At 36.0% G+C, this 18,142-nt stretch overlaps 1 protein-coding gene across 6 annotated transcripts in view; it reads right to left on the bottom strand.

Moving 5' to 3' along the window:
- MTUS1 (microtubule associated scaffold protein 1) overlaps positions 1-18,142 on the bottom strand; it is a 109,294-nt gene that overhangs the window by 50,369 nt on the left and 40,783 nt on the right. For all 6 annotated transcript variants that reach the window (XM_015862199.2, XM_085545340.1, XM_015862198.3 and 3 more), the window contains 4 exons: positions 15,847-16,029; positions 11,299-11,430; positions 9,211-9,315; positions 8,104-8,151 (listed from right to left, as the gene is read on the bottom strand). In XM_015862199.2, coding sequence (XP_015717685.2) covers positions 8,104-8,151; positions 9,211-9,315; positions 11,299-11,430; positions 15,847-16,029 — 468 coding nt within the window. The remainder of the gene's footprint in view (positions 1-8,103; positions 8,152-9,210; positions 9,316-11,298; positions 11,431-15,846; positions 16,030-18,142) is intronic.

The raw sequence follows: 18,142 nt of genomic DNA, 5'->3' as shown, positions 1-18,142 counted from the left end.
AAAATGGCTCCTCCAGATCAGTATTCGTGCTCCTACGACGACCATCTTGTGTCAACAGGGCACAAGGTCAGAGTCATGCTCCATGGGATACAAGCACAACATGACAGGAACATGCACTCTCTACATTTCATGCATAATATGAGGATCTGAGAGATCATCTACAACAGATAAAGGTGATGGAAAATAGCACCTGAAAGTAGTTAAATAAAATACCAAGTGATACAGAGAACAGACAGAGAAGAAAAGGACTCTGATTTTATTTACTAACACTTCACTGCCGTCTTCCCTTCCTGAGCAAAACAAAAGACTCTGTGCCATTGCAATCACATAATTCACTCTAGGTTGCTAAATGCATTAATACCTAATGACACGATCAGATTGATGGTGGGGAGAGATCTATTTTAATCCTGGCAGATTTAGTGCATCTGCCGCTCCCTGGGGAAAGCCAGCAATGTGACAAAAAAGCAGAGGACACTGGCATCCGCAGGCTCTAAATTCAGCCCTGCAAGTCGAAGTCTTTAGTATCTGAACACATTTCTCTTGCCTCTGTTTCTTCTTCACCACCAAGAAAGCCTCTGAGCAAGGTGAGCATCTCATGGCAAACGAGATAGACCTTTACATCTGAGATGCCCTGGCAGAAGACAAATGGCTCCATGTCACAAGACAGAGCATGCAGTGCTGAGCAGATGGATATTACTGGCATGCTTTAATTCAAGAATTGAGAGCCGGCTGCTTATGCAAAGGGAGCAGAGAAGAAAAAGGCTACTAAGAGTAAAAGGGTAATGTGTGACCTAGATTTTCTTTCTGGAAAGTTACCACTCCCTCACCAGTTCCATTTGACTATTTTGCTCCAGCCAGTGCTCCAGCTTGAAAAACTCTTCTTCCTGCAGACAACACATGCTGCCATGCTCCACAGCTTGCAGCTCAGAGACATTAAGCTCAAAGCCTCACCTGAAGAAGAAAGACAACCTCTTCCTGACACAGAACAGGAACTGAAATAGTAAATAGTTCAGTGTTCTTCTAGTACAAGATGTCCCTTCTAAGATGGCATTTCTGTTAAACATGCTCAAAGTCTGTGCTTCACTACTTCAAAGCAAAACTGCTACTAGGCTACAGTGAAAAATACCACTCCTACTAGAGCAGCATTCCTTAAAATATGAAGTTTCAATGATCTACCCAGATGTGACAGAAAAAAAACCCAAAACAGCTACTTCAGTACTAGGGAATTATGCTGTATAACAACAGACTGGGTGCATACAAGAACCCTCATGAGCACTGCTCCCAGGAAACAGCGAAAATAAGGTGGTGGTTTGGGTTTTTTGTTTGTTTGTTTTGTTTTTTAATTGGGGTCACAGTCTACAGATCTACAAATACTAATTGCTTTATTCATATAATACTGGTGGATATGCACTGTGCAACTTCTTTTCATCTACAGCCTCACAACAACAGTCAGTATGCAGACAGTCCCTACTGAAAACCAACACTGTAAATAAAGACAATTAGAACAGCACATATTCCAAGATACACTGGTCATTTATCAGCTTGGAGCTCTCATGGTTCACCGAGCAAACCCAAGGCAGCTCATCACAGGTGTTATACTCAACTTTTGTAGGCTTCATATATTCACTGTATGCCCAGGTGTGCAAATAAAAATGCAGACATATTCAGGTTAGACGCTGTGTAATTATCTTTGACACAAAATGCACAAGTTCTGTGCTTCTGGGACAGCTCTGTGGTCTTTCAAATGTCACATCAACATAGATCCCTAATAGAGGGGATGACAGCAGCAGGGGCAGCTACTTTATTTGCTGAAAAAATTATATTAAAAAAAAAAAATCAGTGAAACGAAAGACTTAATGAAAGGTAAAGGGAATAACACATTGTCTCAGAGAACTTCAAAGTAACTTAAAAAAAAAAAAAAGTCCAGCAACACCTGATTATTTACAGTGTCTACTGTGAACACATAAAAGAACAGGCATAATTCGAGGTACCTGAAGGAGTAAAAACAAAACAAAAAAAAAGAACAACAACAAAAACCAACAAGCAAAAAACAACAATCATAACAAAAACAAATATAAAACTAACCTCTCAGATTATCAGAAGTGCGCCATACCAATATTTAACTTCAGAAGGAAAGAAATACAGAGATACTACCACAAAAGCAGCAAGCTCTAGGGCGGCATTTCCAATAACGTGATACTTTTTAGCACAGCATACAGCAATTCAGTTGGAAATAACAAAATGAAAACAGTTCATCTCTAAACCTGATAGTCAGTCAAAGCTGTAACATCTCTTCACAGAATAAAATTTTACTGCCCCTTAACTACTGAAAAGAAAAAAAAAAAGTGAGAATTTAGTTATTTTAGAAGTGGTTCAGACAGAATGGTAATAAAAACCATCACAGAATCAGAGAGCTAGCAGCTCTGACTAATCCTAATAACATACATAATTTAAAGCCATGATGATGGACTTACAGGCTAGAAAAGACATAAACTTCACCTCCCAGCACTGGAAAGCGTTCTTGAAGTATCAGCAGTAACTGGGTTTATACAATCTGAAGATGGCCATTTTAGTTGTCCCTCTGCTCATACAGTGACTGTCCTATTAAATATTTAATTATCTGTGAGAAATCTGAAGCTCTGTGCTTATGAAAGTGACACAAACATTCCCGCAGCAGGAAGTCAGAACATTTCTGCATTATCAAGAGTTTGGAATGTGGCTGCCTGAAGCTTGAGAACAATTTTCTCACAGAATTTTTAGAATTAAATAGTAACAAACACAACTCAAATATCACACTTTTAATTAAGAGAAACGGTCCTTTCCTAAAAGTGCTAACATTTGAAATAGGTCTTATAGTGCAGATACCATTTGAGTTTTAATAAAACTTTTAATAAATTAATTCTCATAGATGTAACTTAATTCTGCACTTCTGTAGAGTAAGAAAATAAACCTGTTTTTATTGTTGGTCCACACGTAATAGCTACACCACTTAAAACTATTCTGGTCTATGCTTATAGAGACATTCTTTATTAGCTTGTAAGCGGTCTAAGGCCAGATCAGACAATCAAGTCATTCAGATAGTCCTTATAGTTCACACAGATGTGAACTATATAGTCAACAAAAGACTATATTTTTTATTACAGCTATAAAGGTAACAATCACTCCAATGCACAGTACTAATAACTCTATCATGTTTAAACTTGATCTTTTTGTTACACATCAAGAGATAAAGAAGAAAAAGTCCTACAATTCCCAAGCTGTAAAATATTATCTGTGATTATTAAACACATACTAAATCTATAATTGTTACAGTTTCAGCTCCGTAGAAATATTCTCAAGTGTTTCCTGAATTATTCTGAGGGTAATTTATTTCTCAAGCCCAGCAGGGTAGAGCATTAGGAGACTGAAACAAAAGTTGAATTGGTTCAAAAGCAAGTTTTGCTTTCTACAAAAATGCCAGACTACACAGAATCCTTGTGTTTTCTTAAATGGATACATGAAACAATTACCTGCACTACTGATGTACAGTTTGTTGCAAATTCTCAAAGAGAACTGCAATGTTCTCTATCAAAGCTTTTGGGTTTTTCTTAAAGCAATTTAATACCACTGGAATTTTATATTTTTATATGAATAACATTCTTCCAAACTGAATATTATTACGCATTTAATAATCTTGCGCTTGCAGAATTAGATATTCAAGAAAAATGAGATCTCAACAATCCTGATAACATTTATATCATATACCTGGGAAAACGCATGAATGTGAATACTAAGATATAGGCAAAAATAAGTGCTCAAATGACCAAGGCAAAAACATTTCACTGTCCTCTGCATGTCTTGTTCAGGCAATAATTGTTCAGGCCAATTATGACCTATAATTAGAACTGTCATCAAAAGCACTGTTTTTCCTATCGTGTTTTGTTTTTCCTATCGTGTTTTTAGCTCACTTGAGCTCCCCAGTCTTGCTCTATGACCAACCATGAACACTTCTGTTTGCAAGCACATCAAGGTCTTTTTAAGTATCCATGCAACTCTACTTGCACAGTTTCTCTTATGGATTTTAAAAGATTGTCTCGAGACAAAGAAAACACAAACAAAAACTAAACAAAAACCCACATTATACCAAGAAAGCCCTTCAGATCTAAGAAGTAGCAATGGAGAAACAGAGGTAATAAGCTGCTTGACAAGATATCCCTCATTAGTAGGGTAACCTGCCATTACCACACTGAAAACTACTAATGGTAAATTAAATCAAAGCAGTCACAGACGACCTAAGCATGTGACATTCATAACAATACTCAATCAGCTCCCACTTTTAATTTTTCTAATTTTTAAAAGAAAACTTACACTTTTATTTACAAATACATGTATCATGATGTATTTTAAGACTCTCAAGGGTGGTTTTTTTTTGCTTTATTTGCTTTCTAGACAGCAAAAGTACAAGTATTTTAAGGGTAACCTTAACCTTACCAAGGAATCTTTAAGATTTAAATCTGGATTTAAACAGGGCATGAAATAAACTGAATCTACAGAAGTATTCTCCATACACTTTGCTTTGAACTACAGTATTGTGTTAGTAAAAATGCATCCTATTGATATATCCTGTATGAGTTTCAGTGAAAAGCCAGCAGCAGCCACCTGTATCAGCCTGTTCCAAGAGAGATCTTCATGAACTGTTAAAATCATATTAACACTATCATTTATTCTTGCAATAAGCCGCTTGACTGAAGTAATTTCCTCCCCACTGTTATATTTCTCACAGATGATTTAATTAAAAAAGCAGCCTTTTAAACTCTTAAGTGGAGCACCACCTTTCCTGATGCAGTATGCGCAGCTTCTGAATGAAGACTGTTTTTCATTGCTTCTATAGCCTTCCTTAGTATCTGGTTCTAGTATGCATGCTCTATCACAACAGAGATAAGTATGACACAAAACACACTGTTCTCATCTGATAATACTTAATGGTATTGTCCAACAGTTGCCCTAGCTTTCCTGATAACACTGCTGTGTCACAAGCATAAATTATCCATAGTAAACCATATGTCCCTTTCAGAGTCACTGAACAGAATGATAAAGATTCCCAACAAAGATTTGCATGCCTAATTCCTAAAATAATAGCTTTACTTTTGGAACTGCAAAAAAAGACATTTACTTGCAAAAAGAGATTACTTTCTCTAGCCTTCAGTCAAGAATGGAAATGATATTTAAATATTCACTTCCTATGTACATTGTAGTATACTGCCCAGATATGAGAGATAGATTGCTGTTCCTAGAGGGAGGCCTGGAGAAACAAAGAAAAGAGAGCAAACTGAATTCATTTTGAAGGAACTTCTGCATCTAGTTCAAAGTTACAGCTCACAACAGGCAACTGATTTAGTCATAATTACACAGAAGTGCCGCTCTGCTACACAAGGGCTCGAACCCCGGGGGTTGGACTCGATGATCTCTAAGGTCCCTTCCAACCCACACGAGACTGTGATACTGTGTAATTACGTTAAGATAATACATTTAGCATACAAGTACACTGTGATCCAAAATTAGCAAGTTAAGAAGTAATAAAGCATATTTTCCCTTGGCATTAAAGCCAGTGTTATAAAATATGCCACAGAGCATGTAGAAATGTATTGATCCACTGGAAGATCACTCATGAGAAACACAGAGTTTCAAACAAAAAAGGAACAGCAGTAAATAACTAGTCTCTCCAGGTGTACAGGCATACTAGCAGCATGTTGCATCTTGCTTTTCAAGCGTATCCAGGTATTTTGCAACTTCTTTCAAGGAATGGAAAACAAATAACAAGCACAATCTGAACAGAAATGATACTGTATAAATGCTTGCTATTTTTTCAGCTTTGAGAACATACTAACAGGAGCTTGACAATTAATACACTGATAGGATACTCAATATTTCCACCCCCACTCCCCCCCATATAGTTCTGCTTCGAGTCATTACAGTATTGACACTTCAGGCAGAGCACATGTGCAAGAAATAGAAGTGATGTTCAACTCCTTCACTGAATGACGCTAAAAGCTGTAGAGTTAACTAACGAGTTAACCACGAAATAAGAGAACAAAAGCTTTAACTAGATACAATCATTAGAACAAGGCTGCATTGTAGTATCAAGGCAACTAAAAGAAGGAAAAAAAAAAAAGACATTGGGCTCCATTTTACATGGTACCAGCTGGCATTACTTCAGTTCATTTCAAAAAGGATCATTTGTCTCTTCTTAAAGAGACAGTCTTAAAGTGTAAGACGTTCTACATTGAACATCCAAACAGACACACAATACTTTTATTCTGTATTTAAAAACTATCAGCAACTATGAAGATGGAAAAAAAGTCTTGCTTCTCTATCAGAAAGCTTGTGCACATAAATAGAACACTATACTAATTTATATGTAAGTTACAAAGCTATTAACTTTGAAGTCTAACAAGTTTATCACCCAATTTTGGAAGCTGATTCAGTACAAGAAACAGGTTTCATAAGACAAACACTAAAATGCAGCTACTCAGCTGGCAAAAATAAGGTGCTAAAGAACATTTGTCAAAAAATAAATCACTAAACATTATGGCTATTTTAGACTTTACAGTCACATTTTTAGTGCACCAGTATAATGCACTAAATGTAATACTTCAAAGACATGTAGTCACATTCTCTATTAGCTTGGAAAAGTTGGATCACAACAAAGATTACACAAAACTTGCAAAAAGGGTGAGAGTACTGTTTTTTTGCATGGAAAATACAGAAAAAGCACTGTGATAGTTGTAAGAAAGATTCATATTGAAGCTTTTAACCAAGAGACAACACAGCTTCTCCCTAACCACAAGTTACCTCAACCTAACTAAGCATTATATAATACTCTTCCTAGCAGCAGCATCTTCTGCAGTTCTACATATAAAGGACAAACACAAGCTCATGTTTAGATATTGTACTGTCAGGCAGTATCTAAACGTTACTTCAGGCAAATATCAGTAAGAGTAACAAACAGAATAAGCACTTTGTCTTGTTATATGAGCAAAGAGCTGACTTGTAATAATGAGAGATCTCAAGCAAAGCACTCGGTCACAATTGCTAGTCAGACACTTGACAAGCAAAACAGTAAAAGGCAAAACATTCAACTCACATGCATGCAATTAGTAAAAAACATATTACCACAGTACCCAAGTGACAGGTCAGAATAGTTTCACTCCACAGTTCCAGGCTCAAATTCATAACACCTAATTAGTTACAGCACGTCTTTGAGAAAGACATCTGCTACTCACTCACAGGGGACACAGGGCTTCCCTCCCAGTGAACCTCACTATCTTTCAAAAAAAGCTTTTCAGTAATTAAAAGCTTCTTTTAATTTAGCACGTACTCAATGATGCTCAGAAAACTAATTTTGACTGCATGTTCTCTTGAAAAAGACCTAGAAATTTCTGTGAATAGCAATCTGAAGGCCTCTCTCTCTCTCTCCCAGCAGGGAGAAACTAGCACCAGGTGCCCTGACTGGCATGACCACTGAAAACAAATACAAGATGAAGTCCATGAACTCCACCAGATTTTGGAACACCATCTGCCACTTAATCAGTTGCCACTCCTCCCTTGCCATCCAAGCAGACACATGCACTAACAAGCTTGGATAATTTCATCTTCAAGTGTAGTCTCCAGTGACAGAAACACAGACAGCTGACACTAATAGGGGAGCTACCACGAACCTTCCAGAAAAACCTGTTATTCTGCATGACTATTTATGTTAAAGCCACAACACATGAGCTGTAATCATTAATTACCTCAGCTAGGCTAAACAGCAAAATCTACATCTAAGTTTCATTACCACATTTTTTTCCCCCTCCTGTTGTTAGTGTTAAAACCTTCTTAGGCTTCACTGGAAAAAGAGAATGACAGACAGAACAGACTGCATACTCTAAAAACCGGGTAACCAGAAGACATTAAGTAGACAAAACTTCACCTTCTATCAACTGAAATCAGAATCTGCGATGGTTTACAGAATTTACGTTGCAAAACTATTCTTCCAAGAAAAAATATAATATACTAATATAATGTGTAAATCAAATTTAAGTTCCACTTCAAAGTACGTAAAAATACTTCCAGAGAACTCACCAGAACCATAAACCGACAAACTCTGCTGTCTGTTTTTTCCAGGAGTACCTATGATGTACAGAATAGAAAGCAGAATTATGCTTCAAGTCACTAAAGGAGAGAGTTGCACTTTTGTATCTCTTTGTACATAATTTCCTCATGATATAGGTAGTTTTAGTTTCATCTTTGTGATGATTGATTGCATGTTTAAAGGAAAGATTTGGTATGAAAAAGGTTAAATTATTTGGAAAATGAATTCCTATCAAACGTTTTTTCTATTTCAGTTACCATACTTCATTTAAGCTGGGTAGCACTGTTTATTTATTATCTTAAACAAAAGAACAAAATGGAATAAAAAACAGGCAACAAAAAGTAACTACACATATGAGCAGCATCATAGTTTTTTTCCAGCTATATACTCCAGTAACTTTATTTACATAAAGCAGGTACAAAAAGGTACCTAATCAAGTTATATATAAATGAAAACGGTGAGAGGGTTAATCTACAATTCCTGTATTGTTTTTGTGTTAGGTGAAAAGTGAATTAAGAGCTGCATTATTTTAAAGGATATCAATTTAAGGAAAACACTTTTTGCTAAGTTTAAGCATGAAAGTTACATGCAGGAGTTTATACAAGGCCTGTTTACAACAACTATCACATTCAGCTGTCTACTTCCCCATAGTAGGTATTATCAATAAGATTAGTACCACAACCGTACTTGTTTCCCTCGACCTGAATGCTGCAAGTGCATCTTTACTCACAAATTGAAAATCTTTTATTACTTAATTTGTCTGAGGAGTCAAATTTATTCTTTGATTCAAACTAATTTTAAAAATGACTAATTTCAATTAAATACTAAAGATAAAGCAAGTATTTGACACTGAAATGCAAAGTTAAGTACATATTACTCTAGATGCAAGTTTGAAGCAGGCAATGTACTTGAAGTACATTGTCTTTTACCTCCAGATAAATAAATATATACAGAATATCTTGTAGAGCCTATCTCTAATACTGTGAACTATGCATGAAAAGAATGGACTGACAGTCTCAACTGCTCAAGTTATTTAGCATAGCTCCTCTTTCTCAAGATGAACAGATACAAGAATATAATTGAAAATGTAACTTTACCCAATAACTGACTGCCTCTAGCCTCACTGACTTTCCTTGCTGAGTGCAATGGCCCAGATGATTTTGTCGTGCATTGGTTCAGAGAAGCACACCTGGCCTTGGCTCCTAGAAGAAGAGACTTACATCAGATTTAAAAGTACAGCCATGACAGCAATAAAGACATGCCTAACATCACATATTTACACTACCAGATGCACGAGACTACTCAAATAAATATAAAAAGAGGTATTTTCTATAAAATGGAATGCTACATTTAAACTCAACATTGTTTTTAGCAGAACTCTCTACTGAAGCAATAAAATATAATTTTAATAAAGCTTATTAGGAGAAGAAAAAGAAAGGAAAGACTTCACCTTAGCACTAAGATAGTATTACTTAAGTCACTTAAGCAGTGGCAAAGAAAACAGCTACAGGAAAGTTGGCTGAAAGTGACTTATGGACGCCTGCTCTGATGGTAGGCTGACATCACCAAGACGAATTTAGCTGGCCATGAGTCCTGAAAACTTCCAGGAATGGAGATCCTATGGCCCTGGACAATGTGGACCTGTACTACTTTTCCTCATAATTCTTCCCAAAACCTTGGGTCTCCCACTCCATAATTTGTTATTACTGCTACATTATCTGGTACTACTGAGTTTGGTGTCATCATCTTTGTTCAAGTAATTGTAGATTGTTACAATACCTCCCCCTACTCTTCCTTTCACCTAAATAAGCCTCACTCCCTCATCCTCTCATCACAAGCCACGTGCTCCAACACTGTTCCCAAGTGTTCTGTTTCCAAATAACCTTCTTGAAAAGGGCAGACCCCAAAACAGATCAGTCAAGGTGGAGCTTCACAAATACAAAGGAGAGAGAGAACACCAACTTCTGGCCTTAACGCTCCTGGAGGTGCTGAAGGCACACTTCCAGCATCCAGATCACTGAAGTGATTGAACAATGAATAACTTCATTGCTTATCCTGGGCCTGACATAAAAAGCATCGGCTTGTCAGGTAGTCATATAATTTTTGTTTGTTTCAGTGATTTACAGTTTCTAGCAATATCTGCCTCTTATCACTGTTTACTATTTTAAAGCATGTCATTATAGCATGACATTTGGCAGGCTTAAAACTTAAGCCTAAAGCAGAAGCATTGTATTTAATTAGGTTTATCCAATTACAATAACCAGTTCACCACAAAGATGGTCAGAAGCAAGCTGATTATAACTAGGATTTACAGGACAGAGAGCACAAGCTTATTTATCTGCTCCCATTATGCCTTTAATTTTGGTCAGAGAATGAGTTGTCAGCTGCTGTTTGTGGCCTGAGTGGAAAAGCCTTGACGGCTTACAGAGAAGTCCTGGCTCAAACAGGAACAGGAACCAAAACACTTTATATAAGTGTATAAGTCAGAAAGTGCATTTTAACTAAATTTCCTTTATCACCAAGGGATGAAGCATAATTATCTATCTCCATTTAAAAAAAAAAAAAAAAAAAGCAGACCTCTGCTTCCTCTTAGTCAGTTAGGAGAATATAAAGAAAAAGAAGCATGGAGAGGTAAGCTGTTAGTGCAATTCTTTTCTTTGAATGGTAAAACAATGCCATTCATTCAAGAAGAGGCTTCATCTAGTAACATCTCATTCAAAGAGTTACTCCTATTCTGCAAGGTGCTTAGGGGCAAATATAATCTCAAGTCTGCATGAAGAAAAGCACATCCATATCCAGAGGATAAATTCAAAGTTGACCTACCCTGCAGATCAGCAGCAGCTACAGAGTCTGTGCCTGAGCTTTGTGACAAAAGATACTAGAATAAAGTAAAACTTGAATGATGACATCCACCACACAATGCATTTAGTCCCAGTACCATGCACATCCATATTGCTCTTATAAGTCCACATTACAGTGCAGACTACCTCCTCGTTTACCTGAAATAACCATCAGTTACAACAATCCAAAGAATGTTTTAGCTTTCTTAAGAAATCTTATGAAACCTGAAGCACTGATGTAGACTACTGCTAAAAATTCACTGCTTCAGGTGGCAGCTAGGTGCAAAAGGTAAGGCACTGCAACAGCAGTAGCTTTAGTTTTACTGTAACTACAGATTCAGATACCTTTTGGAGTTGCTTTCAATGAGAGTAATCTAGGTCTTGGTATTGCTTTCAAAGAGACAGATCCAGAAGTTCCATTCTGGCAGGCTTTTGAGGGCCATTCTCCATTCTTGATGATGACCGTGGCACTTGTAGCTACAAGAAAGAACAATGGAGAATTTGGTCAAGAAAGTAGCTAGCCTGGAGAAAATTAAATCCTAAAGTAAGCCCATTTCACTATTTAAGTTAGAAGAAATAAAAGTTGGAATAAAAATATTATGAACTTTTTTGTTATTTTCTGTACAGACTGATTAACAGATTAGTCCCTGGATGTTGCAAACACTTCTCAGAACTGGACATAAAGCTTTGAACTTTGCACAGGAGGTGGGTATATGCAAAAGAATGCTGGTAACAGTACATGAACAGAAGCCTTACCATGTCATACAAAGCAAACGTAGAAAATGTTTCAGTTTGACTAAACCAAGAAAGATCATCAGTCTGAAGTCATCCTGGCTATAGAATTGATTGGTTTGCATGTTTGTTTGTTTGTTCTTTTAAGAAAATAAAGTAAAAAAGAGAACTGCCTCGAACAGCATCATTCCCTTTTCTTTCTCATTTGAATAGAGATACTTGCTACATAAGAAGTTTAAAGAAAAGTTTCTGTAGTACACATTCATAAAAGTGATTTCTTCAATGGCAGAGGTCCTTAGATGTTAACCATCCAACACATACACACCAGAGGAGAGCCATACATTGAAAAAATAAACACAGAAAAAGGAGCAGATAGACTCAGATTAGGAAAAGCAAGACATTTTCTGTCTCGTGTAAAAAAATCAGGTTTCCAACAGAGAAATTGCTGCACAAGACATTTTACTCCATTTCAGCAGATCTTCAGGGAGGTTTGGTTTAGTGTCACAACAGAAAGTCTTAGCTAAAGAAAGAAAACTGAAATGTGGGGAGAGATAATATCTTTTTCTAGTTTTGCAGCAAAAAACATGAAAACATTTCTGAGGTAAGTACTGATTGAAAATACTTAGTCTCAAACAGCAAAAAAAAATTATGGTGATAGTCAGCATTCTGACACATTAAGAGTAAGAAGTTGACTTCACTGACCAGAGCATAATAAAAAAAACTAAAAAACTGGAATAGATGACATGCTGTTGCTTTTTTTTTTTTTTTTTTTTTTTTTCCTTCAATACTCATTAGGGGAAGCAGGGAAAAGAGAGATTAATAAAAGGAAATTCAGATAATATCAAGTTTGCCTCAGATTATTGTTTTATGAGGCTGATTTTAAGGTAACAGGAAGTACGCATCTAATACTATTCATCAAAAGATCGAACACAGCATTAAGATTATTTTCATATTAATTTAAATACATTAGAATCATTCAAAGTTAACTCTTTCAGAAGGATTCTTCTTGACCAGGAATCAGTACAACATTTACAACAGGAAGGAAGAACAGAACTCTTTTTTCTTTCCCTTTTAGGTACACCTGACAAAAGCTATTTATTTTTAAAATAAAGGGAGATGGATCTCCTCTGAGAGCACAAAAAACTAAACATCTGCAACAGAAATTTATACATGAGAAACAACTTGCATAAAACAACAATGCTGCAGTTATTCTGGTAGAATCTGACCCTGTCCAACAGCAGATGATTTAAGTTAACTTGTTCTAATAAAGCACGTGCTCTTAAGCAGTCCATTTTTTTTTTTTCTGGGAGTTACTAAATTAAGAACTTTAGCTCCAAGTTCACTGCAGGCAGCTACTGCCTGCCCATAAACTGCCGTGCTACTTTCCAATAGTTCATAAGCACACTATGGAAGTAACACTTTAGGGATAAGAACACTCCTGGTGCAGGGTCAGTAAGGTACCATTCACTGCATTATAAGCTGTGGAGTCAGACAACCAGATTGCATGCAGAAGAAAAATGCAGGCTTGCCTTTTTCTATAAGTAGATGCTGCAGTCTTGATGAGATACCAGTGAGTTTTAAAATGGTCTCATCAAATCCAAGAGCTAAATGTTTAAACACAACTCAGTAAGTGCTCTTTTTTCATTCAAGTATTGACCATACAGAAATGTATCTCAAGGTAAATTACTAGAACAAACTTTTTACCTCTAAAACACAATTTCCTATATACACAATTACTTTAATGCAATTCAAGTTTTTTCTCTTAACCTGAGAGTGTAAATACTTCAGTACGTCCAATCAAACTATTTTCAGCTTAGGCTGAAACTGTGGAGGTTTGTTAAAAATTCACGTTTCTGATGCTCAAACTGATGCACATGCAAAGTATGTTTTTAATATCAGTCTCATTTCAAATTTCATGATTTCCAAATTTCTCAGATAGGAGGAGTCACTAGAGAAAAGAATTATAAAAATCAAATGATCGTTAGATAGAAGAGTAATGCTGCTAATATGATCAGTCCAACGATATCCCATAACAAAGGGCTGAGCTGACACAGCAGGAGGGATACATTGTTTTCTAAGTTTTTTTCCCCCCACTAATCAGATGAGCTCCTTAAACAAAACAAGCAAAATGTCTTTGTAAATTTAATGAAGTTGAGAGGATGATAATAGTTCATTATAGATTTCCTAACATTCACAGCACAAATTTACAGTCCTGATTTAGTCAGGACACACAAACCTAATAAAAGCACTGAAGGATTACAAATGCAGACTTTTTCCTGACATTAGTGCATAGAAGACTAACGGAAAGACTAGAAGAAGAAAGGAATAGCACTGAATATAAAACAGAGGAAAAAAGTAAACTTACTTTTTCACTACAATTTGAAGTCATATATTACACTATATTAAAAAATAATCATATGTAACCCAAATTCATTACACATAAAAATATCAGACTGAAATAATTCTTACAAAGTTCAGCAATTTAACCAATCAAAAATCACCTCATTGAAAAAATCAGCAAATCAAAACATTTCATACCTTCACCATAATCAAATTACAAGCTTTAAAAAAGAAAGAAGAAGAAATACAACCTACTTCTTTTCCCAGTAAACGAGGTTAACAAAGGAATAATACAAAAGCTGTAGGATCCCACTATCAGCAGAGTCAGTAAGGTAATATCACAGTGGCTTCCTGAATCACTCGGTGGTGTTAGTGTAGAATTGATGAAAATATCAGGAGAAAAATTAGTTTCTGTGCAACTGCGGAGTCCTCCTGGTATAGTCATTTAAAAAGGATCAGAACAAGCTTGAAGTCAAAGCCAGACTGCAGCCATGTTCAACCTCTCATATTCCTCTTGCTTGCTCTTTGTGAATCGGAGTGGAAAAAACTGTAAGCTTCGAGGCAGTGGACAAAACAGATTAAAGCAGCTAGCAAATCACTCTAAATAAGGAGTCATGGGTTTGGATACTTAATCTGCATACATTTCTTTGTTATGATGCAATGACCCTCTCCTTTGTTACACAAAGAGTAAAAGGAAGAGAGGACAAAGCTGCTTGGGAATTCCAGATACAGTTCTAAAACTGAACAGCAAAAGTCAACATGGCTGTCAGGGCAACAGAACCGGCCTGATTACAGAGAAACACAGAGTGCATATTTTATTACACATACACTTATTCCTTTGAGGAATAGGCTAGCTTTTCATTTTTAATGAAGACACTACAGGAAATAAGAAAGAACAAGGGAACATTCAGTTAATATATATGTATGCATGCATGCGCATACATAAAGTGAAGTTGTATGTTAAAGCACAGTAGTTTGTTGTTGGTTTTTTTGTTTGGCTTTTTTCTTTTCCAGTCCATCGAAGGTAGATTTCAAAAGAAGGCAGGCACAAAGCAAATGCCCTTGCCTAGCAGTCTCACAGATGAAATAAACAACGCAATTGTAGCACCACATTTGAATGTACTCATTTGAATATGCATAGCTGGAAACACCCATACATCTGACAGAGTTAGCTGGGTGTTAATTTCTTCACATTTTTACCCCCATAACCACCACAACTGGTACAAATCCTGGGTAGAGTTCCAAATTTAAGCTAATTCTGCCATTTTTCTCCTCACTTTTGACCAGGATGTACTTGCTTCAGGCCATGCATCAATGCTTACAGTTATAATAGAAATGATAAATTACATTCAACACTGCACCTGCTTAAAGCAGTTTTGCCTATCTGCTCATGATCTCATCTTCACATTTTGTCCTAGAAATCTAAAAGCTGACATGATCTAGTTTCAACACAAGTGTTCAGTATAAGGAAAAAAAGAAAATAACATACTATTTCAAATATTATGGTAAGAAATTCAGAGGTGAAACATTCCTTATTAAACTTATCAATTTCTACTCAAGAACACTCATTGTTTTCATCATGTTTCATGACAAAAGAGGAGCTGTACTCAAATTTGTATTCAAGAAATCAAAATCCAAAGCTCAAAGTTCCTTCAAATGGTATGTTTGCAGAAGGAATGTCTTTAGCCAAGAGGCAAAAAGAGTAAGATAATAAGAATGAGATAAGTAAATAAGAAATAAGAAGATGAGAATTCATGTAGGATTCCATTCAAGGGGACTTTTCTAAACAGATGTTGCCAGATATCAGTTTAAATTACTTACAATTACTACTGTAAAGACTTCTCTCACTCTGAGTGCTGCTGAGTGATGAGATACTAGGTGTTCTCTCCAGCACTGATCTTTTGACAGGCACTTTGGATTTGGTGAGCAGTTTACCAGAGTTAGCCTGGGAAGTTGGAGAGTTTTTCACAGAAGAATACTTCTCTCTCAGTGAAGATCCTGAACCTGTCAAATCACAGAGGGAAGAATAAAGGGAGGTGGAAAGTGAAAAGAACAAAATTAGAAAAAAAACTTAAGCATTCTTCTACATATATACCTACAAGCAGAAAGATTTACATGTATTAGAAATATATATAAAAAGGCAATTATCTCACATTTACATGGTAAATAAACGTATTTAGTTTTTAAAGCTCCTTCCTTGACACAAATACAGCAGAACAGTTCCAAGTACCCCAAAACCCCCATTTTACCATCATACTGATCTGAGACTTAAGTCAAGAGCCGGTCTTTATAAGACTGGCCTTAAAGAAAGACATCTGCATGCACATAAAAGCTTACTATTTGCATTCCACTACCTCTGTATTTTATGGTTACCTGTTCTGGCAATCCCGTGAAAATATTACCTTTGCCTCTAGATGACCTAAGACAGATTCTTTTATTTCTTCCCAACCCCAAACACATACTGTTTGTTTCCCCAGTTTTATAGAATACTATATAAGATAATCTGCTTTCGAGGACAAGCAAGACAAAAGTAACAAAGTGTGCACTTTTCACATAAAAACCTTAAAACTGACTAGTTATACAAAACTAGTTACGCAGCACATCTTGGAACCAACTTCAATGGTCAGCTAGTGCAAACACATTTTTGCATTAACTGCTGCTCTCATTTGAGTTCACTGAACATAAATACCCAATAGCTGGGTTAATCAAGCTATTTAGAAATGGGAAGTGTGCCATCTTCAGACAGAGGCTTCCTCTTGTACTGCTAAAAATGTGGTTGCTTTGTTAGTAAAAACATTTCAGATTAGTTAATTAACTTTCAGTTTATTCCTCAGAAGTGTGTATCTAGACCAAAAATACAGCAGTCTAGAAAAAGTTATGAATACACAGGCTTGTCATGCACATACTTAGCTTACAGCTCCGAATTAAAATTCAGATGTCAAGGAATCTATCTTAATAAAAGTCTCCAAATAATGACAGAAAAGATTCCATTATTTTTGTAGAGAAATCAAAACAAATAGAAAGATGGAAGACAGATTTAGGTATTTTCAGATACACAAATTATCTTCATTCCTGACTTCATTGCTTTTTCAAAGTCTCATAGACCAAGCTTATACTACTCAAAAATATACGAATTTTACTTAGAATGATCAGTTTTTCTATTTGAATATAATAGCCCTTCCTTTTATTCTTGCCAATAGTTATATTTCTGTCATGCTGAAGCTATGCAGAAGAGAGTTGAAATATGAGAAAAACAGCTAATAATTCCACATTAATCAATATCAGTTTTGCAGCAGAATCTCCTTTCCTGAATACCAATAATCAAGAAATCAACAATTTGCACCACATCCAAGAAAGCATGACATTAAAGGATTATATCAACACTTAGGCAACAGAAACATATTTGCATTTCAACAGTAGGTGGTGCAATAGGATTAAATAATGTACCTCAAATCCTCTATAAAGTACACAGAAATCTGAACAGTGTGAATAAAGGAAGATACATGCATGCTACTTCCTGCAATTTCAATCAGTTCAGTAAAAACTGAGAAACCCTGCCTACAGTATATACTAAAGATGCATTAAGATATGATTTGATACCAGTGACTGAATATGACACATGAGCTTTCCTTAGTCATTAAACATACTTAAGTGTCAGACCTCCCTTAAGATCTCCACTTTTACTGCACTACTATGCAGCACTGTGATGCTATGTATGGTTTTAATCCAGCCTAGTATTAAATCAGCAACAAAATTACCAGACATATTCCAGAATTCCTATCATTTTATTGCAAAGGACATCTGGATACATCCAATTTATCAAAGAGCATCCAGCCTACTTTGTGCTATGAGAACACTGTGAACCATAAGCGGTTCACTCACAGAAGTCACTTCAGACAGGCACTCCAGGCAAAAACCTCTAAACTCACCTGTCTGATAAAACAGACAAATGAATAATCAGCACTGATTCTGGATTTCACAGAACAAATCAGTTCTAAACTAACTTTCTAAAACTTTTCAAGTAAACATTAATGGATCAGTGTACCAGAAAACTAATTAATCCATGCCAAACAAAAATCCCTTTTCTAAATGGCCTCTCAGTAAAACCAGGCAAAAA

This window comes from Coturnix japonica, chromosome 4, assembly GCF_054131305.1.
Source record: "Coturnix japonica strain WE chromosome 4, WE-NBRP24, whole genome shotgun sequence".
NCBI classification, from domain to species: Eukaryota; Metazoa; Chordata; class Aves; order Galliformes; family Phasianidae; genus Coturnix; species Coturnix japonica.
This window is presented reverse-complemented; position numbering and strand designations above follow the sequence as displayed.